Raw genomic sequence first — 12,918 nt, 5'->3', positions numbered from 1 at the left:
TGTTGCTTTTTGTTCTCCAGAGAAAGGGCCAAGTGAGACCAAAGTAAAAAATATTGGAGTCCAGATAATGCGGATTTGATTTTACCCTGGCATGGCCAGGCGGGGGAATGGAGTTTTAATTGAACTGCTCCTTGATGCTTGAGTGCTTTCTCCAGAGATAAGAGCGGTGGATGGTTTCCGCTCTAGAAATCTGGCTCCTCTCAGAGTTGGCCCGATGTTTGGCATCAGGGGCATGGTGGACTTCGAGGCTGGTCTGTGCCGGGGTAAGTCACCACTTGGAGGCCAACGTGTACTTAAAAAGGCATGTGAAATAATGCAAATCTCTATACAGGTTGGGCAGTAGCCCTGACACCCTTCTCCTTCAAGTATTTTCTTCATTTCAGTACTACCTGTTAGGACGGAAGTGCTTAGTACAGTGCTCTGCACCCAGTAGGCACTCAATAAATACTATTAATTGATTGACAGACCCTGGGGCAGCAGCCCAAACCGAATGAAGCTGGGCTCGGCACCACAAAGCAGGGTGAACTTCCAAGGGTTAGGAAGGTTTTAAACAAGAATGTGGCATTTATTAAGCTTGAACTAAAAATGATCATAACAATTATGGTAGGTATTCAGCACTTACTATGTGCCAAGCACTGTACTAAGTACTGAGGTAGTTACGAATCCAACAGATTGTACAGTCCCTGTACCACATGTTGCTCACAGTCTAGCAGGGAAGGGAGAACATAAGGAAGCTGAGGCACAGAGATGTTAAATTGACTTGCCCATGGTCACACAGCAGGCAAGTGACGGCACTGGGATTAGAACTAAAAGTCGTGAGACTCCTGGGCCCGTGCTCTTTCCATTAGACTACTCTACTTCTCTAATGCCAAGCACTCTGCTGAACACTATGGTGGACACAAGATTATTAGGTAGGACACAGCCCCTGTCCCACATGAGGCTCAGAGTCTAAAAGAAAAAGAAGATATTTATCCCCATTTTACAGGAGAATCAGTAGGAGCAGCATTTACTGAATGCCCACTTCCTGCAGTCCACTGTACTAGGCACTTGAGAATTACAGAATAACAAAGTAACACATTCCCTACCCATAAACAACTTACACTAATGGGATAGGCAAACATATATAAAACGCTCTCAAAATAAATAAATTGAAGATGAAGAAACCAAGGTCCAGAGAGGTTAAGTGACTTTCCCAAGGTCGCACAGCAGGTCAGTAGCAGAGATGGGAATAGAATCCAGATCCTCTGACTTCCAATCCCAGTGTTCCTCCCATTAGACTGTGCTGTGTCATGGCCAGGACCGTCCCTGCCTCCCTGCACCATTAGAGTCAAAGCCCCACCAGGCAGCTTTAGTTACTTCGTAGCATGTAGCTGTAAAATTTGAAAATTCCAAGTCCCTGAGCCTTGAGAGAAGCTCCAATTTTGCTATGAGAAGTCCACCTTGATTAGTGGATCATCATCATGATTTGATTTTCATGTGGTTAATTATTGTTTGTTTCTGGGAATTGAATTTTTTTATATTTACTTCTTTAGAATGCAAGTCCTTTGAGGGCAGGGTCTGTGACTTTTAGTTCAGTGCTATGCACAGTGCAAGTAAATGCCATCATTATTATTAAGTAGTTCATAAAATCTGCTACTGGGAAGCAGGAGACCGGGTTTCCAATCCCAGCTCTGCCTCTGGTCTTGCTGTGTGACCTTGGGCAAGGCATTTAACTTCTCTGGGCCTCAGTTCCCTCTCTTGTAAAATGGGAATAAGATTCTTGCTTCTCCCATCCTAGTCCCTGAGACAGGAACTATATCTGATCTGATAATCCTAACTCTTCCCCCAGTGCTTAGCACGGTGTTTGGTACAATCCATTATTAAAACAACCAGCAGGTACAAGGTAAGAATTTTACGTTAGTTGAAAATACAATCCACTGCTTCATCATTGGTTTTCTCAGATTCCCGATTATCAAGGCCATCAGATGCTTCCCAGATATGACATTAGCTGGGCTAGACTGGCCCATGGGGAGATCAGGAAAGTACTGGTGGGCCAATGTGGGCCATGTGCAGTTCTGAGTGGCTCTGTTCTTGCTTTGAGCTTACAGACAGCAAGCAGGAGCCAACTGGAGTGACTCCCAGACAGAAGAAAAAATGTCACTCCGCTCTTTTGATGCTCCTTTCTTCACCCCCTCGCCCCACCCAACATCTGTCTTGGGATTTCCCTGTATGAATTTCAGAGTCAGGCTGGTCCTGCACATTACTAAGTCTGATGAGGAAGGGCTGGTGAAAACCTTCATTTATTGATGGGTTAAAAAAAAATCTACTTGAGTTTTCTCCCCAATCCCCCTATCGAAGAATAAGGCTTTAACATTCTTAACCAGGGGTCAAAAAGAAATCTACTTTAGCAACCTCCAAAAATACATTTCATGAACAGTCATTCCAAGGACTTCCTCAAAAGTTGAACCCAAGCTACAGTGCCGCCTCACGGATAATGGTCCCCATGGCCAGCGAGTGGAATCCTGGACTCATTCATCCCAGGGCTCTGACAAGATCGAGGTGCTAAACAAATCACAGTTGAAGAGGGCTCACATAGTGGCTTTCCAGCCTACTAGTTTCTGAAGTCTGCCCCCTCCCCTAAAATCTTTACCCCTGCCTCCCCAGCTCACAATGAGAGGGTGAAGTGATCTAAATCTGAATCCTGGTGCGGAGGGAGAGACCACCCTCTATGGGTTCTTGGAGTTTGGGCCCGATGGCAGGGGAGCATGTTAGAAGCAATAGATCCCAGTCTCCCAGAAATCTGACCAAACCATCCTTTCCTCTCCCGCATACAGCAGTGAATCACCATGGAAATACAAACCTGGGTAAAGGAAGCCACATGGCCTAGCAGAAAGAGTACCGGCCTAGGATTTAGAGGACCTCAGTTCTAGCCCCAGTTCTTCCACTTGTCTGGTTTGTGACCTTGGGTGGGTCACTTAACTTCTCTGTGCCTCAGTTCCCTGATCTGTAAAATGGGGATTCAATACTTTTTCTCCCCCCCCCAACCCCCTTGGACTACAAGCTCCATGAGGGACAGGGACTATGTCCAACCTGATTATCATGTATTTATCCCAGTGCTTAGAACAATGCTGGCACACACCATAATTATTATCGTTATTGAAGGGTTCTGCCTTCAATTTCTGAGCCTTGAATATTTCCATGTCCCCTCCTCGGAGAGTTGAGTTGGGGAATTAGGATTCTAGCATCTTTGTCTTACCTCCTTGTCATGAAATCTTTAGCCAGTCTCTTCATCACTCTGAGCCTGCCTATCAGGTAAATGATATCCCTCATTTCCAAGTGCCTTCTGAGACATTTTGAGGAAGAGCAAGGTAAGTGGACAAGGAGGCTTTGGGCTATTTTGAGGAAGGATTTTTTTATAAGTATCAATTACAAGAGTGATTCTTGTGGCTCTTTTATTCTATTTTTAAGAAGCAGCCCATCCTGTCACTGATTAGCTCATTGCACCCAATTGCTCTCTCATGTCACAAGTTTCTTTAATATTTTCCAGCGTTCCTTTCAATTTCCCCAAGAAGGGCTAAGCACTCATCACATTACATTTTTCTCAAGCCACTACCTTATGAGACCCTTTCCATCACCGCCGCAGGCTAATTCTTGGGAGCAAAAAACAAAAGACTGTGCTGGTTGGTTTTGGAGGGAAAAATAATTTCTCTATCTCCCCGGGGCATTTCTTATACCTCGAGCCTTCTGCATGCTGACCTTCCTGCTGTCTCCATGACGTTCAAAGCCCTGGAAAGCTTTAGTTGTGGTGTGTTTCTACAACGGATTTGCCTGTGGCCCGGCAGTGACAGCTGCAGCTCAGCAGGTGAGAGTGGGTCCTGTCTGTCACCTGGTCTGACCTCAGCTCGGCCTCCACTTAGTCATTGCTCTTAAAAGCCAGAATAGCAGAGCCAGGGGTGATGAGGCCTCTTAGAGATAACTGTTGCCTTGCTTTCAGCTATTTTGAGGTCGGTCAACCACCCACTTGTTATTGCCTGAGTCCAAAGAGCTCTTTGGAGCAGTTTTCCTGGTTCACAAACTCAGTGAGAGAAGAAGGTGTCTTTGTCCTATAGGTTGCCTGCAGCAGGACTTATGCTAGAGTGATGTCAAATGACTGTATCACTCTACCGGTTTTACAGATGGAGTAAGCATTGTTCTGAGAAGTTCAGTTAATTCCCCCACGGTATCCAGCAAATCACTGAGAGAAGTAGAAACATAATTCTGACTTCTAATCATGGTAATAATTGCGGTAATGTTAATCGCTTACTATGTGCCGAGCACTGGGGATGATACAAGACAACCAGGCTGGACAGAGTCCCTGTATCACATGGGGCTCATGGTCTAAGTAGTAGGGAGAACAAGTATTGAATCCTCATTTTAGAGATGAGAAAAGTTAAGTGACTTGCCCAAGGGCAACCAGCAGACAAGTGGCAGATCCAGGATTAGAACCCAGGTCCTCTGACTCCCAAGCCCATGGCCCTTCTACTGGGTCTCACCACCCCTTCCCTCTCACGTCACCACTTTCTTCTCTGGATCACACTATTCCTTTTCAAGTGAGTAACTGCTATTCCCAAACTCAATTCTGGTTATTTATTCTTAACCCACTCACAGCGATGAACGGATTAAGAAAGGAAAACAACCATCCAAAACTCACATGGGAAAACTGGGTCCTGGGGGACTGCTCTGATGTTCTCAGGAAACTGCTCAAAGCTTGCAGTGTGGAAACAGCTGCTGCAGAACCCACTGAGTACATCTGCGTGTCTGGCATGGTTAGTGTTGGGGGTTCCTTTGAAAACCTGGCAGGGATGGTCTTTTGAGCAAGACTGACCCAGCAAAGTGAACAGGAGGGAGGGTGGAGGCTGAGTTAGTCTGTTAAAGTTGACATGATCTCTACCATTCCAGTGGATGAATCCTGGAGCAGCAAGACCCAGTGGAAAGAGCACGGCCCTGAGACCTGGAGGACCTGGGTTCTAATCCCGGCTCTGCCTCTTCTCTGCTGTGTGACCTTGGGCAAGTCACTTCACTTTTCTGTGCCTCAGTTCCCTCATCTGCAAAATGGGGATTAAATTTTCCTCCCTTCAATTTAGACTGTGAGCCCATTGTGGGACAGGGTTGAGTGCAACCTGATTATTTTGTGTCTACTCCAGTGCTAAGAACAGTGCCTGACACATAGTAAGCACTTAACACATACCATTAAAAAAAACCCACTAAAAAAAAACCCATGGAGGCCCATCCAGCAAGCCTCTTCCTCAAGGCTCTTCCATCCGTCCCTCCTTGCTCCTCCTGATTCACTAGGCTCACCGAGAAGTGTTAGGTTCAAACTCAACCCCGGAAGTCTGATGACACAAACCTGGTCCAGATCCAGAAATATCCTCCCAAGTGGAGCATAGAAACTCACCTCCCAGGAATTCTTACCTGTGGAGCAGGATAGGGAATGCCACTGTGAGATGCACTCTCCCTCCTTAGACCTTGAGTTCTGTGGGGGACAGGACTGTGTCCAATCTGATGATCTCGTATCTACCCTGGTGCTTAGAATAGTGCTTGGCACACAGTAAGCACTGAAAAATTACCATCATTAATATTATTATTACTAGAAGGACTGGAAGCTGAATCCAGGCCAGCTCCCCCTCTCCACCAGCCTCATGTTCCCCAAGAGTTTGGATCAGGTTCTCGATTTCCTGTCTTATCATCCAGCCCAATGGAACAAATCTGCTGTTGTTTTTCCCCACCCTCGAGGGAATTTCATCTCTGTGTTGAGTGACTCCAATCACACCCTGAAAGGGCTTCTGGAGCTCACTGGCAAGAGGAGCTGAGGAGTGGAAAAAGCAGTAATGGAGCCCTTTGGACATCATAAGGATCTTTGGCAAGTATTAATCTGATGAGAAACCCCTGAGTGGGGACTGACACCCCCTTCTCCAGTGAACATGGCATTTTACCCAATGCCCAAGGGAGTGCCAGCTACCGGCTTTCCCTTTCATGCCACAAGCCCAGGGAAATGGGGAGCAGCTCAAACAGTCAGCTGCTTTCAAAGCCTCATGGAGCAGCAATTAGGATTAGGTTGGCTCAGAGGGGCCTGGCAGATTTCTGGCGAGTGAAGGTAGTTCTTTAGGAAAGTTGCCACCCGGGCACTTCACAGCCAGCAGACTTTATGCCAGGGCTTCAGTGACTACAGAAAAAAAGGGATTTTAATCCACAAGGATGTAAGGACTGACGAAAAAGGGCAGCAAACGAGAGGCAAAAAAAATTGCTTTTGTCTGAGCTGGGGAAGTCTTGCTTGGTCGGGCTCAGAAGGCAAATCTGGAGATTTAGAGTGAGAGAAGTTCCCACAAATTCATCTGCCTTATGGGGTCACTTCATAAAACAAGGATCGACAGCCTCCCAAATTTTCCAGTCAATCAATCAATAGTAATTGTTGAGCATTTACTGCGTGCAGCGCACTGTACTAAGCACTTGGGAGAATACAATCCAACAGAATAATTAGACATGTTCCCAGCCCACTAGGAAGTTACAGTCTAAATTACAGGCATATATACAAGTGCTGTGGGGCTGAGGGTAGGGTGAATATCAAGTGCTTAAAGGATACATATCCAAAAGCCCATGTTCAGTCTTGGGGTTCTTGTAACCATTCCTTAATAGTACCTGGAGTGTATATAGAGTTTTTTCTTTCTCCAAATGACTGTCACAAATATTCCATGTAGGGATAGGGAAGGGCAGATATTATTCTCTTACTTGAATAGATGAGAATATTGACCACAGAGAGGTTAAGCAACCTGCACAAGGTCACACAGCAAACCTGTGGTAAAGCCAAGACTGGACATCAGTTCTCCCTGATCCCCTTGCCACAAATTCTTTCCACTAGATGAAGCCAATGGCTTTTAGAATTAGGGTATTTCTTAAGTGCTTAACATAATGTTCAGAATTTAGCAAGTGCTGGGGTAATTAATCAGATCATACACAGTCACAGTCGTACACAGTCACAGTCGCATTGAGGCTCATAATCTAAAGAGGTTTGATTGTCGGGGGGTTGAGGTGGGGGGGTTCTTATCCTCATTTTACAGGTGAGGGAACATGTCTGTTGTTGCATTGTACTCTCCCAAGTGCCTAGTACAGTGCTCTGCACACAGTAAGTGCCCAAAAAATATGATTGAATGAATTAATGAGGCACAGAGAGGTTAAATGACTTACTCAAGGTCACATAGGAGGCCAGTGGCAGAGGTGGGATTAGAACCTGAATCTCCTGACTCCCAATGCCACTAGGCTACACTACTTCCACTTTCGGGATAGTTTCTAGCACAACTCCCCAAGCTGAGATGAGCCTGAGTGGGTCATGTGAACTCATTTTACTTGGCTCTTTGTAGTTTCAGTATTCAATGACTGACTCAAGCCAGGCTCTGCACCAATCTCTGGCCCCATCCATCACAGGTACCAACTAAGAAAGAAAAGCAGCAGTGCCCCTCACAGCTGGGATTCTCTTTCTTCTCTCACAACGATGGTCCGATAGCATCTCAACCTTCAGATCAAAACACCATAAGGTTTTTGAGTTAATGCCGCAAACCGTTTGGAAGCAAAAGATGCGAGCTTTGCTCTTGCTGGGCCTCCCACAATAGGTCACTTTTGCTCTTGGATCCCAGAAGGCAGGAGCTCAAGGTTCTGAAACCTGAGCGTGGCTCCAAGTTTGCTGATGGATCATCTAGCATTGCCTTTCGCTGTAACAGGAGCCTCTTAGTCTGCAACAGGAGCTAAAATTTGTTTCTGTGACTATTATGAAGTCAATACTGTTCTTTAATGGTTCCTCTAGCCAGCTGAGAAGATATGGAGGAGAAAGATCATTTTTATGTCGTCAGGCAAAATCAGATTCTTCCTTCAGAAACACTCAGTTCCCCTGCTCCAAATAGTTTTGCCAAGAAGAAAGAGTATTAAGCCCTAACAGGACAAGAAATGCCAGTGATAAGGATGGTGATCAATCAGTCAGTGATTGAAAGTGTTCATTAAGCCCCTACTCTGTGCAGAGCACTGTATGAAGTGCTGGGGAGGAGCTTAAAAAATTACTACAACAATGAATCTTCAAACCCAAGACATTTAGACAATTCATCAACATTCAGCAGGTCAGCCAAAAGTTTCAACATCCCAATTCCATAATTCACTGTTCATTTAATAAGGAAGGTTTCCCCACTCCTCTTTGATTTTTGTCAAGACAAGAATGACCTCGGATCTAACTGAGGGATGCATTTGGGCAGAGGGATAAATCTTCTTACCTTTAGGCAAAAAATGTGTCCATACAATTACCAAAGCAGTCAAAATGAAAATGAAAACACAGCTCTATATCACACTGTTTCTCCCACAAATATTTTTTACAACATTTTAAAAATAAATCATCCCACCCAACAATGGTGGGAGAAAGATGAGAATTGTGGCAGAAGAAATCAGGGATTAGAGAGGGTAATTATTTTGTTCAAGGTCACAAAACAATTCAAAGATAGAACTGGAAGAGGGACATCCCCTTCCCCTTAATTCTACATGCCCCACAGAACCTCTGTGATTTAATGCTGGATTGGTAGTTCCAGGTTCTGATATTCTCTCTGAATCCCAAGTAACTTTAGCACACATCTCCTGCTCCTGCTAACAGGCCACCTCCTAGACATAGCAAGGAGGAGGCAGGGTCAGCTCCTGAAACTTTCCCCCAGTTAGCGGGGAGCTGTCAGTTTTCCTACATGTCTTACAGAGGACCCTCAGGTCTTGTATCAGTGCCTCCCCTCTAGGAAACTACAGCCTAGACAGGAGGCTGTCAAATGTAACCAAAATGGACTTCCCCAACCCTGCACTTCACTCACTCACATAGAGAGGAAGCCAGGACAAGGAACATATGAAAAGATGAGCTCAGGTGAAGCCAAACTGCCCAGAAATGGAAGGGAGGGTCACACATATTTAGACCTGGAACTACCGCCCTGCTTCCAGCCAACTTTCTGGCACTGAAATATGCCAGTGGTTTAACCCAATCCATTCCGGGGTGTTCCCTGCTAGCGGGAACAGCTGGGTGATGCAGTTGTGCCTTGACTTCTGGGAGCAGCTGTGGGGCGTGGACCCCCATGGGAAGAACATTTGTGGGGGAAGAGGATGGAGCTGCCTGGGCACCAGGCATTCACTCACCTGCTTGAGTTTGGCTCCCACCATGGAGGCACTGCTGTCCAGCACAAATACCACGTTCTTAGGCAGGGGAGGGAGGTCCTTGGGGGCAAAGTAGTGGACGAAGTAGCCATTCAGGACCTGGCGGGGAGAGGGAAAGAGAAAAGAAACTGTCTCTGAAGGGCAGGGACAGGGGTTGGGGAGGGATTCCCAGGATGTTAGGAACAGCTCATTTTTCCTTGGGAAGTGGTGGCAGACTGTTGCCCTCCAGCTGGCTTCTGTCACCTGCATTTGGAAGACTGGGGGGAAACAAAGGTTTAAATCTGGAGGTGTTTCCCACAATCACGGGCTTGATACTTTGAGGTTTTTTTTTTTGGTCCTAGAGCCTTCTTTTGAGAGGTTGGTGATGCTCTGGCAGGGAGGAAGCCTCAGGGGACAGCCTGGCCATGGCCTGCCCCCCTCTAGACTGTAAGCTCATTGTGGGCAGGGAATGTCACTAATTATTGTTGTGTTGTACTTTTCCAAGTACTTAGTACAGTACTCTGCACACAGTAAGTGCTCAATACATACGATTGAATGAATGAATGAACAGTCTCCCTCCAGTTGCCATTATGACAATATCTCAGCGGCCATGAGGAGAGGGGCCAGAGCCTATCTAGAGGTTCTGTGCCTGCCTGCAGGACAACCAACACACCCCAAATTAAACCACCAACCACCCAGGCTCTCCCCAGAGGAACAAGGGCAGTACCACTACCACTTGGGGCTTCACTTCATGCAGAATGGAGCAGGGAGTGGGGAAAGATGGGTGATTAGGCAGTAAACAGCTGCCTGGAGGAATATCCCAGGCTATGTTCTTTGACGGCCAAGGTTGTCTCTCCTACTTCCTCCCTCCCTCTCCCTCAATAATAATTATGGCATTTTTTTAAGTGCTTACTATGTGCCAGGCACTGTTCTAGCGATGGGATGGATACAAGCAAATCAGGTTGGACACAGTCCCTGTCCCATGTGGAGCTCACAGTCTCAATCATCATTTTACAGATGAGGTAACTGAGGCACAGAGAAGTGAAGTGACTTGCCCAAAGTCACACAGCATACAAGTGGGAGAGCCTGGATTTGAACCCATGACCTTCTGACTCCTAGGCCTATGTTCTATTCACTATGACATGTTGCAACTGCTAGTGCTTTGACCAGAACCCCCACTAAGGCACCTCTTTGGATTCTGATGGGCATTTCTGGAGTTAAAGAGGAGTGTCCAACCTCCAGACTAGATAGAGAAACTTCTAGACTGCCTACAAACCCTCTTGACTCCTGAGTCTGGGCCTTGTGCATGCACCTGTGTGCCAGATCACATCTAGAACCTACCCAGTAGCTCATCCTAATGCTCCAGACCATCCCTATTTTCCAGGATGGCCAACCCAGCTCTGAAGAAAGCTGGGGGGCTCCAAGAGACCAGGAGTAGTCATTCTACAGCCCTCTTACAACCTTTGCAGAACTGGGTGCAGGAGCTAGCAAGCATGTTTAGTTTCATCACCACACCCCAGAAGAATAAGCAGTGATGAAGTTTCCATTTCCATGTGTGGAATTAGTGAACCTGAAAGGGCTACCAACTGAACAGATGCTTTGATTTTAAAAAGTGGGATAAGCCTTCTTAAACAGACTCTGCCCAAGCACAGCTGCAGGAACAAAGATAATATAGGATGTACCCAAGCACAAAATCAATACATCTGATTCCCAGGAAAACTCTTTTTTCATTGAAGAGCACACATTTTGGAAATGACCCACATTTCACGGTCACTGGAAAGCCAGCAAATAAAATAAAGTAGCAGTGAAATTCAGAAGAATTAAAATAGACTGGGTGACATTTGACAGATGGCACTAGCAGTCAGGGATGTGTTAGGGAAACAACAAATCAGAGTAGCATAAAATGGGAGAACTTTACCTGAATGTCTCCAATACTCTGCTCCCTGTTGACATCGTATCGGATGATGAAATCTCCCAGAATGCCATTCTGAGAAATCTTAGTTTGCTGGACCACACTGGGATTGAAAGTGATTCTGGCAAAAGTTTCATTTCGGTTGATAACAGTAGAAGGAGGTGGGACCATGTCATCTGTCGACAAAAATCAAGACATGATAAGGAATAGAGAAAAAGGGTATAGGCCCAATAGTACTTGGGAGTCATGTCAACCTATCAGACACCTCCAGTACATATTTATTTATTCCCATCCTCAGAATTTGTACATATATATATATATATATATATACATATAATTTAGAGATTTAACCCAGCCAATTTCTTATTTTATATTGATCTACCTCATTAGAGTGTAAGCTACTCATGGGGAGGAAATGTATCTCCACTTCTGTTATACTCTCCCAAGTGCTTAGTACAGTGCAAAGCACCGAGGGGTCAGTCAATAAACACCATTACTACTACTCCTGGTGGGATCTGACTTTCACTGTTTGGGACATTTAACTCCACACTTATCCCAGTGCCATTTCTAGTGGATTCACAGAATCTTGGTGCTGATCATCCCCTACTGAGTTGCCTTCAGTATTCTCCCTAGTATGCTGAATTTGAACTTCTTCAATGAAGCATATGTTCACGGTACAAGATGGTGAGGATTGTCCAGGATTGATAATTCAATCATCTCTAGGAAAATTATCTTTGCCACTGCCCCTAGTCAAACAGGACTAAATAAAAGAGTTATTATTTACCTTTCTGGGGGTCCTTTGGTTTGATTTTTAATAATAATTTCTTGAAGTTGCTTAAACTTTTTTGTTTCCGAAGTCGTTTGGTATCAACAACCTAGTTCTCCCCACCCAACCTGCCTGGGTGGCTGAGAGCCGCAGATACTATCCTCCCCATTTTACGGATGAGGAAACTGAGACACAGAGAGAATAATGATCTGCCGAATATCATGCATCAAGCCACTAGTGGTGCGAAAATTTGACTGCCCCCTCAAGCTCCTTTATGTCCCCATTCACTCTCAGACCTTTACTAAAAATAAATTGTGGTGTTTGTTATGCACTTATGATGTTCCAGTTACTGTACTAAGTGCTGGGGTAGATTTCACTATCCCATTAAACCAGTTTTTTTAGCTATATAGAAAAGGCATTTTGGCATCATATATGCATCCACTGGCTCCAACGGTATTTGAAAGGCTGTCTTTTATGCTAATATAAGGCACTTTGAAATACTCTGAGCTTTGTCTAAGTGAGATGAAAAGATCCTGTGTTATACTGCACCCAGAGAGTGGGCTGAGCCAGTCCTCGGTTACCGACACACAAGACCAGAGCCTACTACTGATCTCAACTCATCCTTCTCTGTAAATACCATAAGGTTAAGATTTGACCCAGTGTATTCCATAGTAACGCCATAAGCAAACTTCCTGTAACCACAGATAGCCCCCAGTTGACATTCATGGGAAAATGCAACCCTTTGTTTATCCTTGGGAAACAGCACTGCCATTTAGCAAGGTTGCTCTGGTTCCCCCTACTTCGCAGAACGAGAACCACAGAGAGGTTAAGTAACTTGCCAATGGTCCCACAGCTAATTAATGGTGCTTGTCCTTTCTGGGCCTCTCATTCCTCCCTATGAAATGAAGATAATAAAATACCCTGATAACAAAGCAACATGGGCTAGTGGATACACCTGTCTACATGTCTACATGTTTTGGTTTGTTTTCTATCTCCCCCTTCTAGACTGTGAGCCTGTTGTTGGGTAGGGACCGTCTCTATATGTTGCCGACTTGTACTTCCCAAGCACTTAGTACAGTGC

General features: G+C 45.4%; 1 protein-coding gene across 1 annotated transcript in view; it reads right to left on the bottom strand.

The window, feature by feature from the left end:
* The window catches only part of ITIH5 (inter-alpha-trypsin inhibitor heavy chain 5), a 60,048-nt gene that overhangs the window by 22,624 nt on the left and 24,506 nt on the right, over positions 1–12,918 (bottom strand). The window contains exons 6-7 of the mRNA XM_038741419.1: positions 11,078–11,247; positions 9,163–9,279 (exon numbers count right to left, since the gene is read on the bottom strand). Of these exons, the coding sequence (XP_038597347.1) occupies positions 9,163–9,279; positions 11,078–11,247 (287 nt within the window). The remainder of the gene's footprint in view (positions 1–9,162; positions 9,280–11,077; positions 11,248–12,918) is intronic.

The sequence above is a fragment of the Tachyglossus aculeatus genome (assembly GCF_015852505.1).
Source record: "Tachyglossus aculeatus isolate mTacAcu1 chromosome 12 unlocalized genomic scaffold, mTacAcu1.pri SUPER_6_unloc_1, whole genome shotgun sequence".
In the NCBI taxonomy this organism is placed as follows: Eukaryota; Metazoa; Chordata; class Mammalia; order Monotremata; family Tachyglossidae; genus Tachyglossus; species Tachyglossus aculeatus.
The sequence above is the reverse complement of the archived record's forward strand: the minus strand, read 5'-3'. Positions and strand labels throughout refer to the sequence as shown.